The following is a 25,707-nucleotide window of genomic DNA, read 5'->3' as shown; positions in this document are numbered from 1 at the left end:
GTGCATTTTAGAATAAGAAATGGCAAATTTAGCATCTCTTTCGTGATACAAACCTGTAGCTAAACACTTGATCAGATGAGAAATGCTGTTAAATGTGACCTTTCAATCATTAAGAGGCCAGTTTCACTTTCAGTCAGGACAGCTGCAAGCTGGGATGGTCATGCTTTGTGGAAGGGGATCACAGCACTGTGAGTAACTTCTTACAAACCAAGGCAAACCCAAGCTGACATTAACACTGAAATCTCAATGACTAAGGAGATGAAAATGTCTGTCAGGCAAATATATTGATCTGCTAATTTCTCTTTCAAAAATATCAATTAACCCGAAAATAATTATACATGTTTGTGTTTAAAAGTTTTTTACCTTTTGGTTTTGGAGGGCAGCATTTGGTAAACTGGAAAATGATGTTGTCTGAACGGACTGTTTCTGTCTGATAGCAATTCAACAGATCCTTAAGGTTACCAAAACTTCTCTTCGTTCCACTAAGATTATACTCTCCAGTCTCATTTTTTGTTATTAAGCAGTGCTTATACTCAGCGACACCATCCCGCTGTAGAGATTTTTAATTAGAAAAGGAAAGACTCACACATATAATTTAAAAATGTAAACAATTTATGTACACTCAATTTATTAAAGAGAAAAATTCTCAAACAACATGTTACTGTCATTTCATATTTTAATCCCAGTATCTAGTAAAATGAGAAGACACTGATAACGCTAGTAAGGGACTATTTCTATCACTGGAAGTGTTGATTAGTATTTTGACATTAGCTATCGGGACTGCAACCAAGAGATTTAAAAACAAACAGAATGAATCGACCCAGTTATAAGTGAGTCCTTCATTGCTACTAACATAAGCTACCTCATGCAACAAAAGAGATGAGGTGGAAATGTAATGTTGCAAGAAGTCTCACATCTTGAGTGCTCAAACAGAAAAACTTATTAGCAATGGTGAAATGTATTTTGTAGTGCTGTGCACTGATGCAGGTATGGTTCTTATGACAGGCACCTTACAAAAACCTAGGCTAGATTCCTATTTTTGTTGTCTACAGCATAGTTCAAACTCCAAGCTGAAACTTGGCACACAATCTCAACACAAAAAGAAAAGGAGTACTTGTGGCACCTTAGAGACTAACCAATTTATTTGAGCATGAGCTTTCGATAGCTCACGAAAGCTCATGCTCAAATAAATTGGTTAGTCTCTAAGGTGCCACAAGTACTCCTTTTCTTTTTGCGAATACAGACTAACACGGCTGTTACTCTGAAATCTGTCAATCTCAACACAAGTTTCTTTCAGACAAACTTTCAAAAGGTCCAGTTGTCCATTTCTAATTTATAGAAACTCCTATACTGCTGTCACTTGCCCTTTCTTTACAACCCTGTGGAAAACATACCAATGACCACCAAATCTCAGCAGCTCTCTAATTGTTTGCTTAGAAAAACCAAAGCAAGAAATGATACAAACTTGCTCTGAATGGTGGACGATCTTACCAGATCAGCTAAAAGAAACTCTCTTTCACATGCAGATTTCCTTTCTGAAAGCGAAGTCTAAATATGCAGAGTGAATGAGCAGTACAATTCTACAAAACATTTTTTTCTCCACTGATTATATTGCTCTGATTTGGCAAAGATTCCTATGTTTCTAACACAGTAGTTGATACTTTTCCATCTACGCACTAGCACTGTTGTGGTGTCATCTGTTGAAACAGGCACAGTTTTGAAGATATGTGTTACAGTAGCTAACTAACTGCTGCAAGCCAGTATGAAAGCTCACACACTATTTTTTGGTATACCTCACCAAAGGAGAAGCTACTGGTTTTTTTATATTTTTGAAATTTTGGTAGAAGAGGCCAATGTACTGATAATTTTGTGATTTAAAAAGATATTTTCATATAAACCAAAACAAACCAGATAATTATACAGTAATAAATAGCATGTAAATAAAAAAGCATTGTGAACAGCAATGACATTAATGAATGGAAGAATACATAGCTCACGTAACAGAAGATACGAACTCAACGATTCACTGTATGTAAATGAAAAAAAAAAAGAAAAGAAAAAGAAGCAGTGCTCTCTGCTTCAGTGCAATACAGGCTACCGTTACTGCTCAGTGCAGTACACTGACCTCTATGGCAAAGGTGAGGAAGTATTTCTTAAAATCTTTTGGACTGCAACGAAGAACATAGTAGCCAGTCTGATTGCCTGCTTTCCTCAGCTTATTGGTAGCAAAGTCCATGCTATAATAAAAAGAAAAAATGTTAACGGCTGTACAATTTCAGAAAGTGAAAACAGCAGAGATTTTGAGCAATGACACCATTATTAGAAAGCATTAATTATGTCCACAGTGTGTTGGGTACCTAATAGAAGGACTGTATCTATCTATGTGCTATGGCACTTGCTTTTTAAAACACCAGGGTTTTGTTCTGTTAGCAACAGCATTATATGCAGGTAAGGACACATGCCTATCAACCACAAGATGTCCAAGCGAGGACGTGGTGGTTCGTCTGGTGCGAAATTCCGTATTTCCCTCGGTCTTCCCGTGGGAGCTGTGATTAACTGTGCAGACAACACAGGTGCCAAGAACCTGTGCATTATCTCTGTGAAGGGGATTAAGGGGCGCCTGAACAGGCTGCCAGCTGCTGGTGTAGGCGACATGGTCATGGCTTCTGTCAAGAAGGGCAAGCCTGAGCTCAGGAAGAAGGTGCACCCAGCAGTGGTAATTCGGCAGTGGAAATCATACCGGAGAAAAGATGGGGTGTTCCTCTATTTTGAGGACAACGCGGGAGTGATAGTAAATAACAAAGGGGAAATGAAAGGCTCAGCAATCACAGGCCCCGTGGCTAAGGAATGCGCAGATCTGTGGCCCAGGATAGCCTCCAATGCTGGCAGCATCGCATAAACCTGCGCCATCCTCGTTGTAAACATAACATAAAAGTGGTTGCACAAAAAAAAAAAAAAAAAAAAGGGCAAGCTGCTCATAGGAGAAAGAAAAACTGGTTCAAAAAAAAAGTACTGAATCATCCACCACTGGAAACTGATTTTTCCTAGGAAATAAAGTAACCATATAGCATCTTTGCTATGGATTATCTAACTGTCCATGTCTTGTTCGAGAGATTATGACTAAGGCTAAGATTTTGTCATAGAGGTCACAGATTCCGTGACTTCCAGAGACCTCCGTGACTTGTGCCTGTGGCGGCTGAGAACCGTGGGGGCCCCGAGCTCCCAGCCACAGCAGGTGGCAGGGGTGCCCCACAGCTCCTGGCCGCTGTGGGCAGCAAGGCCCCTGGGAGCTCCCAGCTGCTGCGGGCCAGGGGGGTGCTCTGGAGCTCGGAGCCACGTGGGGTGGGGCGACTCCACAGCTCCAAGAGGGGGCCTTCCAGCTCCCCATTTTGTCACGCATATTTTTAGTAGCCATCATGGATAGGTCACGGGCTTCCGTGAATTTTTCTTTATTCCGTGACCTGTCAGTTACAAAATATTAGCCTTAGTTATGAATGGCATTGCTTGAGAAGGTCTAAGCCTAGCACATAATTCAATGCAGTCCTAAAGCTAACTTTAACGTCTGATTCTATTGTTTAAATTTGCAAGTTTCCCTCCCCATGCCCAAAAAGTAAACAGAAGGAGCTTAATTTATTAGGACAGGTTTCACTCATGTCTTTTGGAAGATGTAGATCACTCCCTCTCTTCCCCTCATGTTAATGACAAATTTACAGAAATATGCCTGATTTACTAGGTGGCAGACTAATTTTTTATGATTTAAATATGTATACCAAGTACATTGGTTCTCTTGTTTAAACTATGGGGAAAAAAATTAAATGCAGTACATTCTGCTTACTTACATTCTGGTTGCCCATATCCTGAGCTCAAACAATAACAGTACTGTATGAAATGTTACAATCAATAAAGGTACCAAACTGTTTCTCTAAAGAACTGGAGAAACTGAACTAAGAGACGACAGCTGTACAAAAAGCAATTTGTTAAATTTATTAGCTAGCAATTTTCTGTGTTCCCCTCACAATGATTGAAGACACGGGTATCTGAATTTGCCTTTTTCCCCTTGCAACTTAGATTCTAGTTCTGTTAGATCTTTTAGTAAAAACATTATGAGAGCCTCCGTTTATGACATCATACACTGTTGCCATGGTAATGACTACAAGGTCCTAAATTCAGCATTATGTCTGTTGCATGACTGGGTTGGAGGAAAAAATGAACTCTGAGTGGAAGAAATATACTTTAAGTTCATCTGTATTCATTCTTATAATTTACAAAGAAAATTTCAAACATGAAACATATCACAAAAGGTATCATTCTACTCTCACTCTGCAGGTTTTCCCAATAATCTCAACAGGAGTTTCATATGCAGATAGAGGGGTAGTATATAGTGAAACAGTGTTACAAAACTTGACGCCCCTCATTAGAAAAGGAGTGTACCTTCCCTTACAAAGTCTACTCCTGGGGGAATTCTGTGTCAAAAAATTAAAAATTCTACACGCAGTATTTTAAATATCTGCAAAATTCGGAAAATTTTATTTGTCAAAATAACACTACATAAACATGCCTGTTTCATTTATTTTGGTAATTTATTTCAAAATACCTGTCAGCAAGTATGTCTATAACAATAGAGACACACCCAAAAATTCCCCCAGGAGTAGAGGGTTAAAAGAAATCCCTATGACAACCGAGTTCCTGTTTTGCTGCATCCCCTCCCCAGAGCCCAGCCAGGGGACCAGCCACCCACAACCTCTCCCCCCAAGTCCAGCCACGGGGCCCCCTGCAGCCAATACACCCTCTCCCCTCCCTCCCACAGTGTCTTCTATGTGTGAGCTTGGCACTGCTGGATCCAGTTGCCCCAAGTAGCGGCCAGCAACACTGCAGCCATTTTTGGGGTGGGGGGGGGCCAGGGGAAGGGGAATTTTGCACAAAAAACATTAATTTCTGCAAAAATCTGCATTGCACAGTGGCGCAGAATTCCCCCAGCAGCAAGAGTCAAAGGGAAACCACCCCCCCCACATGTTTTGCCAAAGGAAAATTTGAAAAAAACCACCCACCAAAAACCTATTTTTTCTATAAATATACATTCCAGTAAGTATGCTTATGTTTCACCCTCGTTGAAGCTCATCTTTCAAGACTCGATAAAAGTGCCTTGTCATAATATAAGAGCACTACTTACGAAATTGGTCCATGGCAGTTGCTCTGGATATTTTCAAGCACTGTTGGTGGTGCTACTTCTTTACAGAGGTAATGGTGAGCGTCTGCAGTTAATCTATAATATCCATCAATTAATGACACAAAAGAGAGAGCTTCTCTTAATGAATGAAATTCAGCCTCCTGTAAAAGTTGGAAAGAAAAAAAGAGCGAGAGAATGAGGTTAATTTATAATAAACACCACAATCCTCAGATAGGTATGGTAACAGTATATATAAAAAAATACATCTCTCATTCACACACACACACACACACAGTATAGACAGGCCCTGATAGTGGAACCCTTATTCATATTGATAAGCACTTACATGAGTAATTGACTTCCATCAGAATAACTGGGTATGTGCTCAAAAATGGGTGAAATTCATTCTGAGTATTTGGGCTCTATGGAGATGGGGTGCATTCCCCAAACCAGGGCATAACTAATCTAGCAAAAAGGATAAAAAAAAATCACCATCTACTAAAGAGTACCAGGGCACCATTATGTATTCAGCTGCATTCTTTATTTCTGCATTTTGAGCCACCAGATTGTGTTGGGGTTTTGTTTTTGTTTTTTAGTAAGAGGAAAATGAGATGAACAAAAGGTTTATTCCAATCTTTTCTTTCCATAATTTGCAGGCCCCCTGATCTTGAAAGGCCTACTACTATAACTTTCTGCTTGTTTGTCTACCACAATACTAGTTACTTATGATTTATAGTATTACTTTTTAATACCAACTGTCTGAGGCATGTATTATTCTTAACAGTGTTCTCATCACTAGCAACGCATACATCAACTGAAAGGACAACATTCCTGCAGTAAGTCCTACATTTGGATGTATCTGTTTTTAAAACAATTTGTATGTGTGAGCTGGATGCCATGGGCCTGATTCACCACATTATGTGCCAATGCATATCTACTGCCACATCAGCCTCAGTGGTTCTCCCTGTGGCATGTGGGTGAGGGGCGAAGGCAGGAGTAAATCAGTCCTTCTCTCAGATGTTGATAATTCTTAACAGTAGTTTATTTACAATTCTCACAAGGTATATGCCTCAGTGGTTCTCTTAAGCAAAACCACCACAAACTCACTCTCGCTCTTCCTTGCTTCCACCGGAGCAGTGATGCTTATTGTGCTAGCTCCTAGTCACCTGCACATCTCCAAAAATAGTAAACTCAATATTTCCCCTATAGAGAAGAAAACAGCTCTCCCCCTTGGAGAAACTTTTTCTCTCTGCTGCCTCCAACCCTTCTGCAGTTTGTGTATTGTTCCTTGATCCTCCCTCCCCTCTCACTCCCCAGAAGAGGTTTTTAAAGGTCATTGACAGCCCTTAACCTAAAGTAACCCCTTTTCAGCTCCTAGGAAAGAGGACTTTAACCATTCTAAGGCTGATATACCTGCCTTCAACCTGCCATGCCTGTGAGGCTACAGGTTGGCGTTTATGTTGTGTATCTCCTGGACTGGCTGACCGTTTTCAACAAGGGTCAGATACTAGTTCTCCGCTTAGAGGATCATACATACAATGTTAAATACACCGTGCATATTGTGTTCCAGTTTCTGGATTTAGGGCCTATAAGTGAGAAACAAGAAGCTCTACTTACAAAAAGTCCTGCATCAAACACTAGACATCCTAAAGACCAAAATCTGGGACCCATGTTACCAACGACAAAGGCGATTCTAAGAGACTTCTATAGGCCTTTTAATACAAAACTGGCGCAGGTTCTTTTTGATGATGCTTTTTTATGGAAAAGGACCACCCTCTGAGAGTGGTCAGGTCTGACTTTGTCACATATGCCCCCCAGCTCAACACTATGGGGTTGGGCTGCATGCCTGATTCCTGCCCTATGCTGCACTTTGAAGCAGAAGGGTTGTAGTGACAGAAACTATCTTGTTAGTCTTGCAATTTTTCTTTGTTCTGGTGCATTCATTTCAGGGGAGCATGGCCTGTAACATGCGTAAAACCTCCATCCAAGCAGATAATACGGGAGGGTTTCCACGGCCCATTTTACCATGAGGCATTCCTTCTCCACTAGGGTATACTTCTGTTCTCTAGGGAGAAGTCTTCTATTGAGACAAAACTGGGTGGTCTTCCTCTGCAACCATGAGAGAAACTATGGCTCCTAACCCTACTTTGGAGGCATCTGTTTGTAGTACAAACTCCTTCTGGAAGTCTGGGGCTACTAGCACTGGACTGCTGCAGAGGGCTGTTCTCAGATCCACAGAAGCTTCTTTGGCTGCACTGGTCCATTTTACCACCTCTGGACTGCTGGCCTTTATGAAATCTGTTAAAGAGTATGCCCCGCTGGTGAAGTGGGGAATGAATTGTCTGTAATGCCCAACTATCCCCAGAAATGCTCTGCCCTGTTTCTTCTTGATCACCCAAAGCCCACTTTGTATTGCCTCTAACTTGTTCAACTGGGGTTTCACTACACCTCTCCTCATGATGTACCAGAGATATTTGGCTTCCATTAGCCCTATTGCACATTTGGAGGGGTTAGCAGTGAGACCCACTTTCCTCAGAGTATCCAGTACTGTGTCTACTTTTTCTAAGTGCATCCCCCAGTCTTGGCTGTGTATGATCACATCATCCAAGTAAGTAGCTGCATACCTGGCACGTGGTCATAATAGCTATCAGTAAGTCACTGGAAGGTTACTGGAGCCCCTTGTAATCCAAAATGGAGGACAATGTACTGCTATAAGCCCTGTGGCATAGAAAAGGTGGCCTCTTCTCCTTGGCCACCTCTGCCAGAGGGATTTGCCCATACCTTTTGGTCAGGTCAAGGGTAGACAAGAATCTTGCTTTTCCCACCTGGTCAATTAGCTGATCTATCTGAGGTATGGGGTAGGCATTGAACTGGGACATGTCATTTAATTTTCAAAAGTCACTGAAGAACCACTGGTACCATCTGGTTTAGGAACCGGAACAGTTAGGCTAGACCATTGACTATGGGACGCTCAGTGATTCCCAACTCCAGCATCCCCTTCATTTCTGTATTGATCTCTTTCCTTTTAGCCTCAAGGATCCGGTATGGTTTAACTTTATCATTTATTTCTGCATCTAGGACGATGAGCTTCCATGGTTTTGCCTGGCTTCTCTGGGAATACATTATGGTTTCACTCCATCACATTAATGGCCTCTGTCTTGCTAGGGCTCTAACAGGTTAATGTGGTAGATCTGTTCCTACTTTCAGAGATTGGGTTGTCAAATCTTATAATTAACCTCTGCAATCAACCCGTGCATATGGCCTCTGCCATCTGACCAAGGGCTTGTTTTCTGCTGAGGTCCCATCACCGCTACCCAATCCCAAGCCTGGAATTTCAGAATGTTTGCTTGTCGATTATAACAGGCTTGCTGGGCCGCTTGTGCTTTTTCTATATGTTCTCACACTACTGGGGTGAGTTGGGTTATTCTGTCCCACATGTGCGTCACATGTTCAATGATGCTCGTTTCTTAGTGAGGCTGTTCCTCCCAGTGCTCCTTGGCAATATCCAATATGCCGTGGGTGGCAACGACTTGGCAACTTGAAGGGGGGAAATCCCTATGGAAGGTTGAGGAACCTCCATTATAACAAGTTTCCAGTAGGGTAGCAAGGTATCCCAATTTTTCCAATCTCAACTCACTATTTTCCGTATCATGCTCTTCAGTGTTCTGTTGAAGCATTTGACCAGGCCATTCGTTTGTGGTAGTCGACTAAGGTTTGTAGGAAGCAGTACCTGAAGCATGTAAAGCAGCGCACACAAGTCCTTCATCAACTCTGCCATGAAAGGAGTCCCTTTATCTGTCAGAATCTCCTTGAGTACTCCTATCTGAGAGGATATTTGGATTAGCTATCATCTTGGACACTGTGCTTCCCAGGGGTATGGCTTCTGGATACCAGGCAGCAAAGTCCAGCACAATGATGACCTTGGGCTGATTTCTCCAGCAGGTCTATCAGGGCCATCACTGTACTTTTAAACGGGACTTAGATAACTGGTAGGGGCACTGAAGGGGCCTTTAATTGAGGTTTGGGGCTGTGCAATTGGCATTCAGGGCAGGAAGCATAATAGCGTCAAACCTCCATATAGATTCTTGGCCAAAAGAACCTTCAAAGGATTCTATCTAGTGTTTCATTCATTGCCAAATGTTCCCCGAACAAATGACAATGGGCTATGTCGAATAATGCCTTTCTGTGTCCTTGGAGTACTAGGAACTGTTTCAGTTCTTGCTCCTGTAGTTATAGTATTCTGTACAATAGGTCCTTTTTTTAATCACAAAGTAAGGCCCTGGACCTTTGGTTTTCCCCTCTGCTCATACCCCATTGACCTAGACTACTACTTTTCTATTATTCTGATATAGGAGATCAAGCATCTGAAATGTCCAAATTCAGTTTTACCCTGAGGGCTGGTCTCTGTGGAACCGGCCTCAACCTCAGGTTCAGTAACTGAGTTGTCTCCCTGCCTGTTGGATTAGACTGTTTACCAGAAGCACCACCTTCTGATTCTGGGCCAACATCTTGGTCCCCAGTCTTCAGTCTGCCCATCTTTCTCGCGTAGTCTTCTGGGACTTTGAAAACAAGTCCGGGGCTAATTCACAGAAGATGGGAGGTGGGCTATTTACTGGAGTCATGATATCAGACATGGAGTTATTACTTTCCCCCAATCCTTTCACTGGGAGTAGATTTCCGAACCCTGGGAAATCTTGTCTTATGAGCACAGGGTATGGAAGTTTAGAGATTACAGCTGCCACCAGCCTCGTTGTGCTTCCCCGAACCTCTATTTGTACAGGAATGGCCATTTCATAATTAACTTTCCCATGCATGCAGGTTATTCCCCTGCATTTCAGACAGTTCGTTTTACCCCACCAGTTTCCCAGAGACCCGTGTGACTTCACTTCCAGAGTCTATTAAAGCAATGGTCTCTGCACCATTCAACCTGAACGGCCACATACCTATGTGGAGTTAAAGCCATTCCTGTAGGATTGATTAAGCACAGTCTCTCGCTGTTCCCCCAAGTGGCACTGCATGGGCTCCTCACTGTTAGGACATTGAGCTGCTCTATGTTCTAGCTCCCCCACAGGCATAACATTTATACACAGCCCTTGATATCTCCCTATTCTATGGGATATTAGGCCTTACCCCATGGCCTTCTCTCCCCAGTTCCCCAAGACCCTTCCCAGTCTCAGGCCGCACTTCAGCGTCCCTCCTTCCCCATGTAGTCATACCCCAAACTAGCAGAGGTACAGGCCTTTGGGACTGGGGCTGGCCTTTGGGTCTGGTACATCTCTTCTCTGGCAGTCCTAGAAAGCTCTCTGGCCATTAAGTGTCTCTCTATGAAGGCAACCAAATCGTTGTTGTCGGAAGGGTCATTTTGGTCAACCCACCTTCACAGGCAGTAATCCTTTCAGGAATCTGTCCAAAACCAGGAGTTCTATGATCTTTTCCATACTGTTGATCTCAGGATGCAGCCACTTCTGTGTCAGATGGATCAAGCTGAACAGTTGTGATCTTGGCGCTTTGTTATCCTGGAACCTCCACTTGTGGAATCCTTGGGGCTTTATAGCTGTAGTCACTCTGGATCCTGCCAGAATCTCAGTTTTCAATGGGGCACAGTCTTTGACAATTTCCGTTGCCATATCATGGCAGGCCTTCTGAGCCTTTCCACTCAGGAAGGGAGCAAGGATACCGTCCCACTGGTCTTGGGGCAAGGCCTCACATAGGTCTGTTCTTTCAAACGTGAGAAGATAAACCTCAACGTCTCTCTTTGTCATCATCTTTTGTAGGTAACCACTAGCCTTTAAGATAGAGCTCCATCCTGGCCACCTCCTAGAGTAGTCAGGGCCTTCAGTTGTCTGTCTGCTTCCCGTAGGGTGCCTTGGTCTTGTATCACCTGATTCATCAGCAGTTGGTTAGTCTCTTGTTCTATTTGTATCGATTCCTGCTGAGCAGCCATCTGTACTCTGGTAGCCTCCTGTTGTGGTGCAGTGGCCTGCACCAGCATCCTCACCACGTCATCCAATCTCAGGAATGATTCATCTTGCCTCCAGGAGAGTCCGCTGTATGTGATCCCACCCCTAAAACCATATGTGGCAACACACCTTTATCGTCACATCAGCCTCAGCAGTTATGGCGTGGACTGCTCCCTCAGCAAGTTTGCAGATGACACTAAACTGGGGGGAGCAGTAGATACACTGGAGGGTAGGGATAGGATACAGAGGGACCTAGACAAATTAAAGGATTGTGCCAAAAGAAATCTGATGAGGTTCAACAAGGACAAGTGCAGAGTCCTGCACTTAGGACAGAAGAATCCCATGCACTGCTACGGACTAGGGACCGAATGGCTAGGCAGCAGTTCTGCCGAAAAGGACCTGGAGGTTACAGTGGATGAGAAGCTGGATATGAGTCAACAGGGTGTCCTTCTTGCCAAGAAAGCTAATGGCATTTTGGGCTGTATAAGTAGGGGCATTGCCAGCAGATCGAGGGACGTGATCGTTCCCATCTATTCGACATTGGTGAGACCTCATCTGGAGTACTGTGTCCAGTTTTGGGCCCCACACTACAAGAAGGATGTGGAAAAATTGGAAAGCGTCCAGTGGAGGGCAACAAAAATGATTAGGGGACTGGAACACATGACTTATGAGGAGAGGCTGAGGGAACTGGGATTGTTTAGTCTGCAGAAGAGAAGAATGAGGGGGGATTTGATAGCTGTTTTCAACTACCTGAAAGGGGGTTCCAAAGAGGATGGGTCTAGACTGTTCTCAGTGGTAGCAGATGACAGAACAAGGAGTAAGGGTCTTAAGTTGCAGTGGGGGAGGTTTTGGTTGGATATTAGGGAAAACTTTTTCACTAGGAGGGTGGTGAAGCACTGGAATGGGTTACCCAGGGAGGTGGTGGAATCTCCTTCCTTTGAGGTTTTTAAGGTCAGGCTTGATAAAGCCCTGGCTGGGATGATTTAGTTGGGGATTGGTCCTGCTTTGAGCAGGGGGTTGGACTAGATGATCTCATGAGGTCCCTTCCAACCCTGATACTCTATGATTCTATCCCTCTGGTGGGGAGCAGAGGCCTAGAGTAAATCAGTCCTTCTCCACAGTTTATAATTCTTAACAATGGTTTATTCACAGTTTTCACAAGGTAGGCCTCAGGGTTGTCTCAAGTGGTTTTCTTAACAACCCCCCCCAAAACACACACAAAAAAACATTTCCTTGCTCCCACCAGAGCACTGACACTTATTATACTGGCTCCTGACTGTCAGCCCTTCCCCAAGCAGTAGTAGTAAACTCGGTATTTCCCCAGTGAGAAGGAGAACAGCTCTCCTCCTAGAAGAAACCTATCCTCCAACCCTTCTGCAGCTTGTATCTTGTCCCTACTCCCAGCTCTCTCACCAGAAGAGGTTCTAAAGGTCACAGCAGCCCTTAACTGGGCTCAGGTGTCCCTAATTAACCTGACGTAACCTCTTTTCAGCTCACAGGAAAGAGGGCTTTAACAGGCTGATATACCTGCCTTCAACCACCCTCCCATAGCTGTCAGGTCTGAGTTTGTCACAGTCCAATTTTATGCCAGAATAACTCCATTGGTTTCAATGGAGTTGCATTGGTATAAAACTGGAATAGCGCAGTGGTGATTCAAACCTCAAGGTATGTTCCTCCCCAGTCTGGTTTCCAATACCAGCAACTCAGTTCAACTCAGAGAAAACAGACTCTCCATTGGCTATATGACCAGCGAGTGTATTTTCTGTTATTTTCTCAAGTAGTTTATTTGAATAACCTGAGCTATACACCAGTAGTTGAGATCTCAAGGGTTTTTTGAGGAGTCATATAGTGAAACATAATGCAGCTGTAAGAAAGGTTGTTTAATACACTACACTGTGTAACTTTACATAACATCATTCTCAGTAAAACTGCTGTACAATAAATATTTTAAAATACTCTGGTCGTGATTTCTTAAACTTTATTTAACACAAGAAAAGCTTGTACTTAGGGCTTGTCTACACTGACTGGGGGTTTGACGCACAGCGATCAATGCATCAGCCGTCGATTTAGCAGTTCTCTGACCCACTAAACCAACCACCAATCACTTTCCTGTCGACTCCTGTACTCTACCTGAACAAGAATTGCAAGGGGAGTCGACGGGAGAACATCTCCAGCATAGTGTGGACCCCGCGGTAATTAGATCTAAGTACGTCAACTTCAGCTACATTATTCACATAGCTGAAGTTACATAACTTAAATCAATCTCCCCCCATAGTGTAGACAAGGCCTTAATCTATGTCAAGAAGATTGTCTACAGACTTACTTGCTTGGGATCGGATTACACCAGCTCTAATATTAAATGCCTAAAACTTGACAAATTCTGGGTTTTTCACCTTTTCTTAAGAGATGCCCTTTAATAAAGCATTTGTGCTGAACAGAAACTCACACATACTTCTAGGCTGCACTAATATGATGCAACTGCTGTATTTATGAAAATGAGGGCTATAGATGCTGCACAATGAGTGGGTGAAACAGAATGCAATGTGGACTTAAAGCCTTTTGTTGCTAAATAAAATTATCAGTATAAAAAGGGAATAACAACATTTATTACAGAACATCCCTGATAGAAAGACGAAAGGACAAACCGCTTAGTATGTACATATGAGCAACCTCTGTAATTTTTTTAAAGGTCATGATGGGGGAGGGAGGTGGGAAGGGAGGGAAAAACCAACCACCACATATGTTTTGTTTAATTCAAATCAATATAAATAACTTCAAACTACAACAAGTTTTTAATTCCCATATCTTTCATGCACCCTCTATGCTCTGCCTTTCCCAAGATTCCTCTTTTTTGAGAGAGCTTCACAGGTTTGTTAGGACAATTTCTGGTAAATAAATCCCGTAAAGATAGGACCATTTTGGGAGAGGAGTTCTCTCAACAAGGTGAAACCGAAGATGTGAAAATTAACAGTTCTTCCTGGTAGATCTTAGAAAGACAGCAGGAGGAAATTTGGGCATCTCATATTGAAAATACTTCTTTCCTTATTTTGTGTCAATGTGCTCCGACCTATAGCCTATTCCTTCATTTTCCTCCCATTTCAGATGAATCGTAACTACATTATAGGGCTGTCCTAGACCAACCACATTTTATAAGAAAAAGGGATTGTACTACCTTAAAAGAAAAGTTGAACATGTTCATTACTGAAGCTGAAAAACAGCAATGAAAGACGTAATGAAAATAATGTTCTTTAATAATCGAAAAGTGAAAGTGCTGTATTAAAGAACAAATATTTCTCACGCATGCACATTACAGGAAAAGACTACGTTAAAAACCATTTGTTTCCATTGGCTAGCTACTAAAAACACAGCTTAATTATCTACAAGTGTAGATTCTATGTGACTACTGAAGAGTAAATTATATCAAAATCTAATATAATTCTGAAAAACAGTATCATTTTAAAGGCAGCATTAAAAACAGAAAATGAATTAATTCTCATTCAAATGCTTTTGCAGGTTTTGGATTTACTTTCCCCAGGAAGGAAGAACCATTTTAGCAGTACATCTGTCTTATGTGCCAACAAGTTGTAGATCTTTGATCACACAGGAAAATGCCTGAAACAGGAAATCTGATGCTACACAGATCAGTAATGGGGATCAAGAAAGAAACCACTACACCAAAAGGTTATCTCATACAGGAAACGGTGTTGCTAATACAATGCTAGGATTAAAAAGACAAACAATTGTGGCTTTTTAGTTCACACACAAATTCGCTTTACAATATGTTGTAAGTGACTTGTTTACATTGTCAGGCTAACACTTTTCAAACCTATGCCTCACACAATACTTTAAATAATAACAGCTATACTATTAGCTTTGTACCCTTTGTCAGGATGGATATATATAGTTCTGTATATCTTTTTCCCTTCAGGCTAATCTCAAATCCCAGTCCTGCAGTTGTGTGTGCACACGGGCGTGGACAGACTGCTGTGCCCATGCACAATGAATTGCAGGATTAAGGTCTAGGTTAACTAAAATTACACAAGTTTAATAATTATTTAGCTAGGCACAACGAAGTTGGAGAACGAACTGCAGACAAAGTTGACGTCACTTAGTTTTAAATATCCTGGTTTCAATTTCAGTCTATGATGTGGTGCTTCAAATACATTAGCATCTCTATGTACTGATATATTGATCACTGTTAAAATCTTCAGTTTTTACCTTTTGCCTAATTAACATCTGAGTAATGTTTACTGCAACATAGGTTTAGTAGAGTATTGTGAATACTGCTGTCTTCCCATCACATGATCAAACCAATATCAATATAAATCGAACAATAAGAAAAATAAACATACCAGATTCTTACTGTCCTGCTTATGAATGGTGACAATTCTACTCTCACTGGAGCCTTCTTGGTTTGCTTGCTTAATGCTGACATCGATTATATCAGGAAAATCACAGTATGTCTGTAATTCCTGTAATAAATGTTGGTTATGATTAATACTAACATAGTAAATGGTTTTTCAAAGTATAATTCAAAATTCTAGAATTCCTATAACCATAGATAAATATTTTCACCACCTTAGGAATGATGACAAATGCAAAACACTGAAGATCAAATAATCACGAAGTGGATGCTGATTTTCACAATGAAAAACACACACACACACGTGCATCCATGACTATGGTAACCGAAGGCACAAATCATAATGGGAGCTAGAAGCATGGGTGAATTTTGACTGGAGTGCAATTCAGGGAATTTTTGAAAATTTGGTTCTTTAAATTCTGTCCTCAAACTGAATTCTTAAAATATCTGACTGTCTCACTTTTTCTGTTCTTCCACCAGATGGATAAGGATAGATCAGTCAAAATGTTATACAGGTAATGGCTTTTTTTGTTGGTTGCCTGTAGCATTTTAGATAATATACCTCATTATTATTTGTTATTTCTGTAATTCAAGGGAAATAACAGTCGGATAATAATCTGAGTAAGAATTTCTAGTTTCTGTTATTTACTGCAGCCTTTTTGCAGGTGTATCCATGGTTACACTGGCACAACATGTATTCACCGATGCTCTCCATAAAGATGCTGGGCCAGATTCGCAGCTGGTGTAAATCATCTTGTTACATTAAAGTCAATGGAGTTATGCCCAGTTACCAGAGAAGAATCTGGGCTGGCAAGACCACCTATCACAGCCACTGCATTACCAACACTTCACCAAAATAAAAATAAATAAACAAACAAATAAATAAATAATAAAAAATCTTGCTCCAAGCAAGTGGTTGAGTAAAGTTTTGTGACACTGATTTGCTGCAATAGTCAAAGATATAGCTTGCCTTACCTCACTATTAAATTTGAAGACAAATGCAGAAACTGTCCACAGGTAAATGTAGTTAATTACCTTACATTAGGCACAGTTGCCTAATGGTCAGAGCAGAGGACAGGGAGTCTGGTGACATGATTTCTATTCCCATCTGCCCCTGCCTTCCTCTATAGCCTCAAACAAGATACTTAAACTCTTTATGCATTTGTTTCCTCCTCATCTGTAAACTGGGGATAATAATGCTTATTCATCTTGGAAAAAAACTGAGAATCTCAGATGAAAAACAATACAAATCCTATTACTCTTGCTATTAAAGGCTTGATTGGCATGCACAAATGGTACAGTTTCATACACAAATTTCAGCATGTGCAAAGTTAGAGGTTGCTTCACAAAAACGTGGCTCAAAGAGGATAAATTTTATATATGAATTAATGTACAAAAAGTGATTTTAAAAGGCCTAGTTTTCTATAAAATAACTCCAAACATCATCATTAGAACCATCTCTTGAAGGCTGCTTTTCGCATATAAAGGGTGTCTAGTAGGAACATTTAACAATCATCAAAGTTATACAGATGATAACTATTGGCCCAATTATCCAAACTTTAGCTCAGTCTGCACTGTTTCTAATAAGCACAAAGGAAGAAATATCAAGATATTTGCATATATGTAGTTATATATTTTAATATGCCTGATGATTAAATACCATATCATAAAAGTGCCATTTTACATAATGGGCTGTGATCACTTGTAATCTATCTGTTAACCTCAATTTGTTCTACAAGGTATTTTTCACATTACTGTTTTGATCTAGTCTGTTATCTATCATGAAATGTATATGTATTTTAAAATGTACGGTCATTTATTTATTCATTTTAAAAAAGGAGATCACCTCCAATACTCCTCCTTCAAATTTCCCTTTGAAAAAAAACCAGTTCTATTTAGATTATAAAGAAGGGTTATACTAGAAGGGTTGTTTCATCTATAGTCTGTAAAGTGATGTGTAGGTTTTTAATGCTATAGAAATGTTTCACAATAATATTCTGTTATTTAAAAGCCATGTACAATAAATAAGATATACTCCTGAAATGATACATTGTCTTTGGGATAACAGTGTTCCTGATCTGATCTGGGTACATTGCACATTAGCAATGGAACAGGTGGGGCTTATCAAAGCTAGACTTAGTAATTCCTGACAACCAGTAATTCATATCCTGCTAGCAACTAGCATCAGATAACGTTAAGTTCAACTGTTGAATATTCAGATGGGAAACAATGTAAAAAACAAACACAAAAGCACCCAGATAACATCAAGAATAAAATGTAACTACATGATTATAACAAATGATTGAATAATTTAGCTTAACTCTTAAATTAGGCGGAGCTGTTACTTTCTCATGTCAACTTTTATAATAATCCTGTTTCAGTAGCATGAATGACAGAGAACTTCACTCTTCATTTGTCATCTAAGTACTTTAATTGCTTAGTCAAAAATTATTTCTCTTATAATCTATATTAAAAAATCCACCTAATTTAAAAAGTCTTGTGCTGTTTGGTTCAAGTCAAACCCCATTCAAACAGAAATCACAGTAGAACTATTAAGTCAAAGTCATAATTCATTCTATAGTACTACATGAGAATGAATCAGTACATGTAACATATGACCAAATTACTCTGTTACCATGTCCATTTGCAAAATCCTTAAAATAATAAAAGTGAAGCCATATTCATAAGGATTACCTGTTCTGTCAGTGTCTCACTGTCTTTATGTTTCCCTCTTGAGCACTGAATTCCACCGTTTCCAGTTATTATAATGGTTGCAAAACTCTCTTCACCTCTGCAAGGCTCTTTTACTTCAAAAATCTCTGAATAGAAGGCAGGCTGAAGGGATTCCAGATTTATAAGATATTTAAGTTTCAAGTTTCTGGCAGTAGCTTTGCATTGGCCAAACTGCTGGATAAATTTGCGGAATCTGTACCTTATTCTCTTTCGTGTCAAAATATGGTAGTCTTGGATTTTTGCCCGAACACATTTAGGCAAAAACATCTTGTAACTGTGAACACAAGATTAGCACATAAATTCCAAGGTTTATCTATAAAGCCTAGAAAAGGAAATTATTTCTGTATGCTAAATAAATACAAAGCCAACATAAAAATACTTTATCAAATGAACTACTTACTGTGATTTTAAAATTTATTGTGGTTTTTATTTCAGTCTTCAGTAAAAGTTGTTGAAAATGAAACCACACTTATTGTGACGTTTTCTATTTTTCATTTACTAGTTCCAAAGTATAGTACATTGTTGTTTCCATAAACCTGGACATTTCTGATTTAGTCATTATTATGCGGGGTTGGGAAGAAGTCCAGTCAGCAAGGATACATTGATAAATTCCCATAGCTATGCCAATGTAGCAAAATCCTGATCTTTCTAGATCATTCAGATTTGTAAATACAGACACAGAACCACATACGTCAAGTTTGAAAAGAAGATAACAAACAATGCAAAACTACACTGTATCATGAACTAAGCCTTGTACTGGGAGGTTGGATTTCTTAACTTTTGAGTACTGGATGTTCTTATAACTTAATGCTCTGTTAACATTTTCTCTGTGTAACTTAAAAGAAAGATGCCAAAATCTAAAAACAATATCAAAACAAGTTTTATTTAATCAGTTACCACTTGTGTCACTGGCTCTAGCAGTATCTTGTTAACTAGGTGATTAAAAATGAAACTATGTTTTAAAAGTTATGACATGAAGAAGTTTAACAAAAGAATGGACACAAAAAAAATGAAATTTTCAAAACCAGACTCACAAGAATGGAAAAAAAGGTGAGAGCAAGAGAACATGTTGTCTAGACAAGAGGTGACCAGCTTGGTCTACAACTCCTGCCTTTGAATTTTTTCCCATTTCTTGGGATGCAGGCTTCAGATAGCTTCTGCAGCTTTGACTTGAAGTAATTCCAGGCCTCCATAAGTTCTTCAGTCCAATCCACTTCCCTAACTAATTTCCTTCATTTTTGAAAGTCAGCCCTTTTGAAATCAAAAACCCTAGTCGCAGATTTATTTTTGTTTATTTAGTTCCTTCCATTTAGTTTGAACTGAATTAGCTCATGATCACTTGAACCAAGATTGTCCCCTACAACCATTTCTTCTATGAGGTCCTCACTACTCACCAAAAACAAATCTAAAATGGCATCCCCTCTAGTCGCTTCAGCAACTACTTGATGAAGGAATCCATCAGCTGTCACATCTAGGAAAATCTGAGCCCTATTGTTATTACTAGCACTCGTCCTCCAGTCTCTCTCTGGGAAGTTAAAGTCTGCCATGATCACGCAGTTTCCATTAGTATTTACTTCATTAAAAACATTAAAGAGGGCTCTGTCCATATCCAGATTAGATCCCGGCGGTCTATAGCACACCCCAAGCACTATCACAGGGGGGGCTCTGGTAGTTTTCTTCCCCAATGTGATTTTTGCCCAGATGGGCTCTGTCTTATCCATTCCATCGCTTCTTATTTCTTTACAGTCTACCTCATCATTGATATACAATGTTACTCCACCACCTTTACCTTTATTTCTGTCTTCCCTAAACAGCACAGACCCTTCAATAGCTGTAGTCCAGTCTACTATATAGTACCATGACGACTATTCTATCATGTTTCTGTTATCCCTGTAATATCTGGTTTCACTTCCTGCACCAGTAGCTCTAGTTCCTCCATTTTGTTACCTAGGCTCCTCGCATTGGGGTACAAACATCTTAATTTTTGCTGTTTGGCCTCGCTCACATTCTGTAGCCGATTAGGCACGGACATTCTACAGCCAGTATAACCTATTAGACTGGTATCCACACTGCCCTTCCTCCTTATATACATTCTCCTACCCATGGCTGTATCCTTTCTTACTTCGTTTTCTTCCCTCACAATGCTAAAATCCAGCGTGGAGATTACCTGGACATCTCCCAACCATCTCCCCCAAATTCCTAGTTTAAAGCTCTCTTAATCAGTTGTGCCAGCCTCCATCCTAGAAGTCTACTTCCTTCCCTATTCAGATGAAGTCCATCCCGAGAGAACTGTCCTCTGTCCATGAATGCCTCCCTGTGGCCATACATCCCAAAGCCCTCCTTATAGCACCACTGCCTGAGCTATCTGTTGACAGTCATAATCTTGTCACACCTTTGTTGCCCTTCTCTAGGAACAGGCAGAATCCCACTAAAGATCACCTGAGCCTCGATTTCCTTAAGCGTCTTCCCCAGCCTGGCATAGTCTCCCTTGATACGTTCCAGCGAGAATCTACCGGTATCGTTTGTTCCCACATGAAGGACAATCAGTGGATTCTTTCCCCCTCCCTTTAGGATCCTTTTCAACCTCAGGTTCACATCCCGTATCTTAGCACCTGGAAGACAGCACACCCTTCTATTCTCTGGATCAGCTCTGGTTAAAGGGAAGGGATAGCTCAGTGGGTTGAGCATTGGCCTGCTAAACCCAGGATTGTGAGTTCAATACTTGAGGGGGCCATTTGGGGCAAAAATTGGGGATTGGTCCTGCTTTGAGCAGGGGGTTGGACTAGATGACCTTCTGAGGTCCCCTCCAACCCTGATATTCTATTCTACAGGCCTGTCTATTCTTCTCAGTAAGGAGTCCCCAATCACGTAGACCTGCCTTTTCCTGGTGACCGTGCGATTCTCTGGTCTATCCCCTGTTCCCTCTGGCTGCAAGTTCTTTCCATTCCTAATCTCCCTTGTAATCCTCTTCAACCCATCCTGTATCCTCCTGGGGTTCATATTTGGTGTAGTCGCCATTGACTCTTCCCCTTTTCCTATAGGACTAGCCGCTCTTCTCTTCTTCCTTGCCCTTCCACCTTCAGTGACTACTTGCTGAGCCCCTTCTTCATTTTCCAACACCGCCAACCTATTCTTGAGCTCTATGTCTCCTTCACTAGCCCATCTTTTCCTCTGCCTGATTCTCTTAGTCACATGCTTCCACTGTCCATTTTCTTCATCCAGCAGTCTCCCATCAGAATTCTTCAGTCCTGCTTCCATCTGTAAGTCTGAGCTTTTCCCTTCAGCTGCCTCAGGTCTTTGCTCCATAAGCCGCTCAAACTCCCTTCTAAACTCAACCAGACTTTCCACCTGCATCGCCAACCCTCGGATCTTTTCCTCCATCAGCTCTATCAGACGGCACTTCATGCAGAAAAAACTCTTTCCAGGTACCCCCTCCAGGATCACGTACATACCGCAGCTTCCACATCCAGTCATCCTCATTGTGTCTTCCACTACATGGGTCACGCCCACTGCTGCCTCTGTATCTGTCATAGCCTTCCCACCTAAATCCTGTTAATCTGGGAAACACAAACCACACCAAAACCACCACCCACAGCAAAAACAAACCCCAAACAAGCACCACAAGTCAAACTCCCCTTTCAAACTCCCACTCAAACTCCCCTGTTTACAGCTCTGTTTACTGGCTCCTGTGCCGCTGCAGCTGTCTGTTGTAGCAGAGGGGACTTGCTTAGCTGCAGGACCAGCCAAGGAAGAAGGAAACTGGCTACGGACTAGCTACGGACTACAGGGAGATACTTCAGGATTTGGAGGAAAAGCCTAGACTCTTTAGAGGACTCTGACATAAGCCCAAAGAATGTTCAAGAGTGGTAAGGGACATGAGGCAGGGAAGTGCATATACACAGGCTATTGTTGTGTCTAGATCTGTATGCTTCTTGTGCTAGCAAAAGTAAAGAGTGATTCATATTTGAAAACCTTACAAAGCCTGCGTGTCTGTTTGGTTCAATTATCACACACACCTGAAGAGGTAACTGTAAACCCAGAGCTCACACAAGGTCAGAGCGCTGAGGAATCATAGAAGATTAGGGTTGGAAGAGACCTCGGGTGGTCATCTAGTCCAACCCCCTGCTCAAAGCAGGAAGGGTGTGCTTAAGCTACTGGGGAGTCTTGGAGCCTGTGGCAGCTAGGCTGCAAGGTTCCATTTCTGTGAAGGGATAACCGACAGACAGCCAGTGCCCAGAAAGTGTGTCGGGGCAGTTCTGCAGCCTACTCAGACCAAAGGAAGCTTAAGAGCACATAGGCCTAGTGTGTGAGGCTCAAACACAGTAGCTTGGTGACCATCCAGACAGTAGGAGTGCTACCAGGGCTTTGTGACACAAATACATGCATAACAAAAGAGAGACAACCACATTCTTTAGGATCCAATAATGTTGCAAGGTTGTGTGAAATTTAAGTCTTTCGTACTTCAGAAGTTCTCTGTTAAAACAAAGAACATTAAAAAAAATTACTTATTTTTCCTGACTTCCCCCTGGAAGCTCAAAGTTACAATGTGTTTGCACATATGTTTGCCTTCAGTTGCACACGCACTTTAGTTATTATTTTAAGATTGTTTATAGGTGAAGTGATTCTTTGGATTAAAAGAGCATAGACAAATATATGTCATGTAAAATAAAGTTAATAGTTACATGGACTTTTCAGATATAAAAAGAAAAAAGTTTTTGAAACCGAAAAACTGCAGACACATGGGAAGTTCTAGAGCAGCGGTTCCCAAATTATGGTCCATGCACCACCAGCAGCCCACAGAACACTTGCCAGAGGTCCACAGAGAACTGGTCACAGTGTTGATTCCTCCTTGTTTTCACCTGCTAAATTTCATTAAAAGACAGCTAAAAATACATTAATTACTTTCCTAATGTTATTTTCTATATAAGCAATGGCTGAAGTTGCAACAAGGACGTTCAAATGCTAACGGAAAGGGAAGTAGTCCATGTGATCACAAGGGTAAGGGGAGGTGGTCATGAGATAATCTCTCTACTAAGCTAAAGTCAACACTATAAATATGTTTGGGAATCTCTGCTCTGGAACAAATCTGTTGCCAAAAATTGTGTGTCTGTCAAGGTGCTAATTGCTTGGGTTACATGAAAGAGAAAGGTAGAGTGAGAAAACAGTAAACTAATGAGTTATCCTTTTACTATATGTAAAAGTAACATTGTTCTGAAGTAAGGAATTACCTGACTGAATTGTAGATAGCCAGGGGAGTTTGGTCCTTTTCTTTGGCCACTCTCATCATATCAAGAACAGCCATTCCAAGGCATTCTTCCTGTGTTTCATGAGTAACAGGCACCTTTACCCATCCATGCACAAAATCATCTCGCCACTGAGAGAGAAAAGAGCACAAGCAATCAGACTGAAAATTTACCTCATCATGATCTCTCTTTTATAACATTTTTTTTACTGAACATTTTTGTGACTCAATTCTTCTGTACCCAGAACTCTGTGAATCTGTACACTGGTTCCCAGCTACTCTTCACCCCGTGGCAACCCAGCTCTTAAAAGGTTTGTTATCAGCTTATTGCTGAAGTCCCACAAGGTCTGTTCATGAATGGCATGGTCCTATATTTCCAAGCCTGCTCTTCTCAAAAAATGGAGCCTGATCCTTGCTGAGGGGAATAACACGGTGGAGGCATCAAGTCCTTCATCCCTTCCCTCACACTGGATTTTCATTCTCTCATACTGCAGAGGCACGATGTGGCCCTGAGTTTTATCTGCATATTTAAGACTGGCCTCTGAGAAATTAAGTCAAGCTTCGTGCGTTATTTCTGTGGGATATCATACACATTCTATGTTTGGATGATGGTGTCAAAAAGCAGTGGCAAAGAGGTAAAAAAAAAAAAAAAAAACAATCAAGTCATACCTGAGCAAACAGATAAGACATGACAAGGTCATCAACAACAGGGCTCTCTGCACCTCGGGAAACACCATAACGATATGCTCTGCTACTGCCATTACAATACCAGTGAGGAAAATAAAACCTGTTGAGGAACATACACACTGTATAGTTAAGCAAATTTCAACAAAATTAAAGGCTATATCTACTGAAAAAGACCACACATCTTAAATACTATCACTTGGTAAAGTTAAGATTTCTTTTTATGTACAACTCCCTGTAGCAAGATCCTTGGTCCTCTACAAACCTCTTGAGAAGATACAATGAAATATAACTACTTGGGTTATTATAACAATGCCCAAGGAAGACAAGATTATTCTATGCCTAAGTGAACAACCATTACGTGATCCCAAAGAAAACACTCTCGTTATCACGCCATTCAGTTTATTGCAAAGAGGAACAGCGTAGCGATTAGTAAAGTGGTTCTTGCAGAAGTGACACCTGGTTGCTGCAAACATTGTATCTGCTCCCAGTGTGACTAAATCATATCTTAGATCACTAAAAGAAATGTTTGGAACTAGGAGTAGCACTATAAAATTAATGTAACTGCAGAACAGAAAGCTGTATTCTAATCCAACTAATATATCACTAACAAAACTGCCAGTTTTAAATTCTGATTCCTGAATCTCTCTTGCTCATAATATACCATAAAAAACAAAACAAATTGCTTTATTTTTTTGATACTGTACCTGGTCGATCTTACTTTTTCTTGTATGGATGACATTAGTGGAAAATGAACAAAACACTCTAAAAAGAGGTAAGATTTTCAGAGTAGCTTTGCTGACCACAACCACATTTTAAATTGGAATTAGCAATATGGTTGAGTACTCTGCTGTGCATGTGTGCAGATTGGTAGTCATTCTTATCTTACTCTTATAAAAGAATGGGGAACAAACTAACAGATGCACACAGCAGAAATTTCAATAAAATAATTTCAGTCTACCAGCATAGGGCAAAGTAAGCCATTAAGAGAACATTTTGCATTTCAATTTGCAATTTAATTTACCAAAGGGACACCCATGCTAACTTACGCATTTCAAGGAAATAAAAGACTTTTCAGCAGGAAAAATGGTAGATGCACAGCTCAAAAAGTTCACTTTCAAAAGAGATTTTGTTCATTTGATAGATACAAATTCTGCTGTAGATGTCCTGATGATTGGATGGGATAACTTAATTATATCTATAAATCAGCATTTTAGTCAATGAAAGACTTTTTACATTTCAGAACTTCTAATAATTATATTAGCATCATGACTCAAAAACACAAATCCACGAACAAGAAATTTGGCTCTTGTTAGTCGATCATTTATCACAAAACAAATAAATAATAATAATTGGAACTTCCTGTACTTTCAGTACCTTTTTGTTTTTTAACCTGAAGAGGCAAGTATAGTTATCTCCAATACAAAGGCACAAATGATACAATTGATTATTCAATTTACTCAATCCAACATATTTTGTGTGCTTCTTATCAAGGACCTAATAGTTCATACGGAGACTATAATTCAGTTACATTTTACATTATATTGTTTGCTACTGC

At 40.7% G+C, this 25,707-nt stretch overlaps 1 protein-coding gene and 1 pseudogene across 15 annotated transcripts in view; one reads left to right on the top strand and one right to left on the bottom strand.

Annotated features, from left to right (window-relative positions):
- Positions 1 to 25,707, bottom strand: part of JAK2 (Janus kinase 2) — a 164,176-nt gene that overhangs the window by 56,448 nt on the left and 82,021 nt on the right. For all 15 annotated transcript variants that reach the window (XM_078852895.1, XM_078852891.1, XM_078852893.1 and 12 more), the window contains 7 exons: positions 24,135 to 24,252; positions 23,452 to 23,597; positions 18,185 to 18,497; positions 15,480 to 15,599; positions 5,171 to 5,328; positions 2,126 to 2,237; positions 364 to 550 (listed from right to left, as the gene is read on the bottom strand). In XM_078852895.1, the coding sequence (XP_078709021.1) occupies positions 364 to 550; positions 2,126 to 2,237; positions 5,171 to 5,328; positions 15,480 to 15,599; positions 18,185 to 18,497; positions 23,452 to 23,597; positions 24,135 to 24,252 (1,154 nt within the window). The remainder of the gene's footprint in view (positions 1 to 363; positions 551 to 2,125; positions 2,238 to 5,170; positions 5,329 to 15,479; positions 15,600 to 18,184; positions 18,498 to 23,451; positions 23,598 to 24,134; positions 24,253 to 25,707) is intronic.
- On the top strand, positions 2,471 to 2,952 carry LOC140911711 (large ribosomal subunit protein uL14 pseudogene; annotated as a pseudogene).

Source organism: Lepidochelys kempii, chromosome 5 (assembly GCF_965140285.1).
Source record: "Lepidochelys kempii isolate rLepKem1 chromosome 5, rLepKem1.hap1, whole genome shotgun sequence".
NCBI lineage: Eukaryota > Metazoa > Chordata > Testudines > Cheloniidae > Lepidochelys > Lepidochelys kempii.
This window is presented reverse-complemented; position numbering and strand designations above follow the sequence as displayed.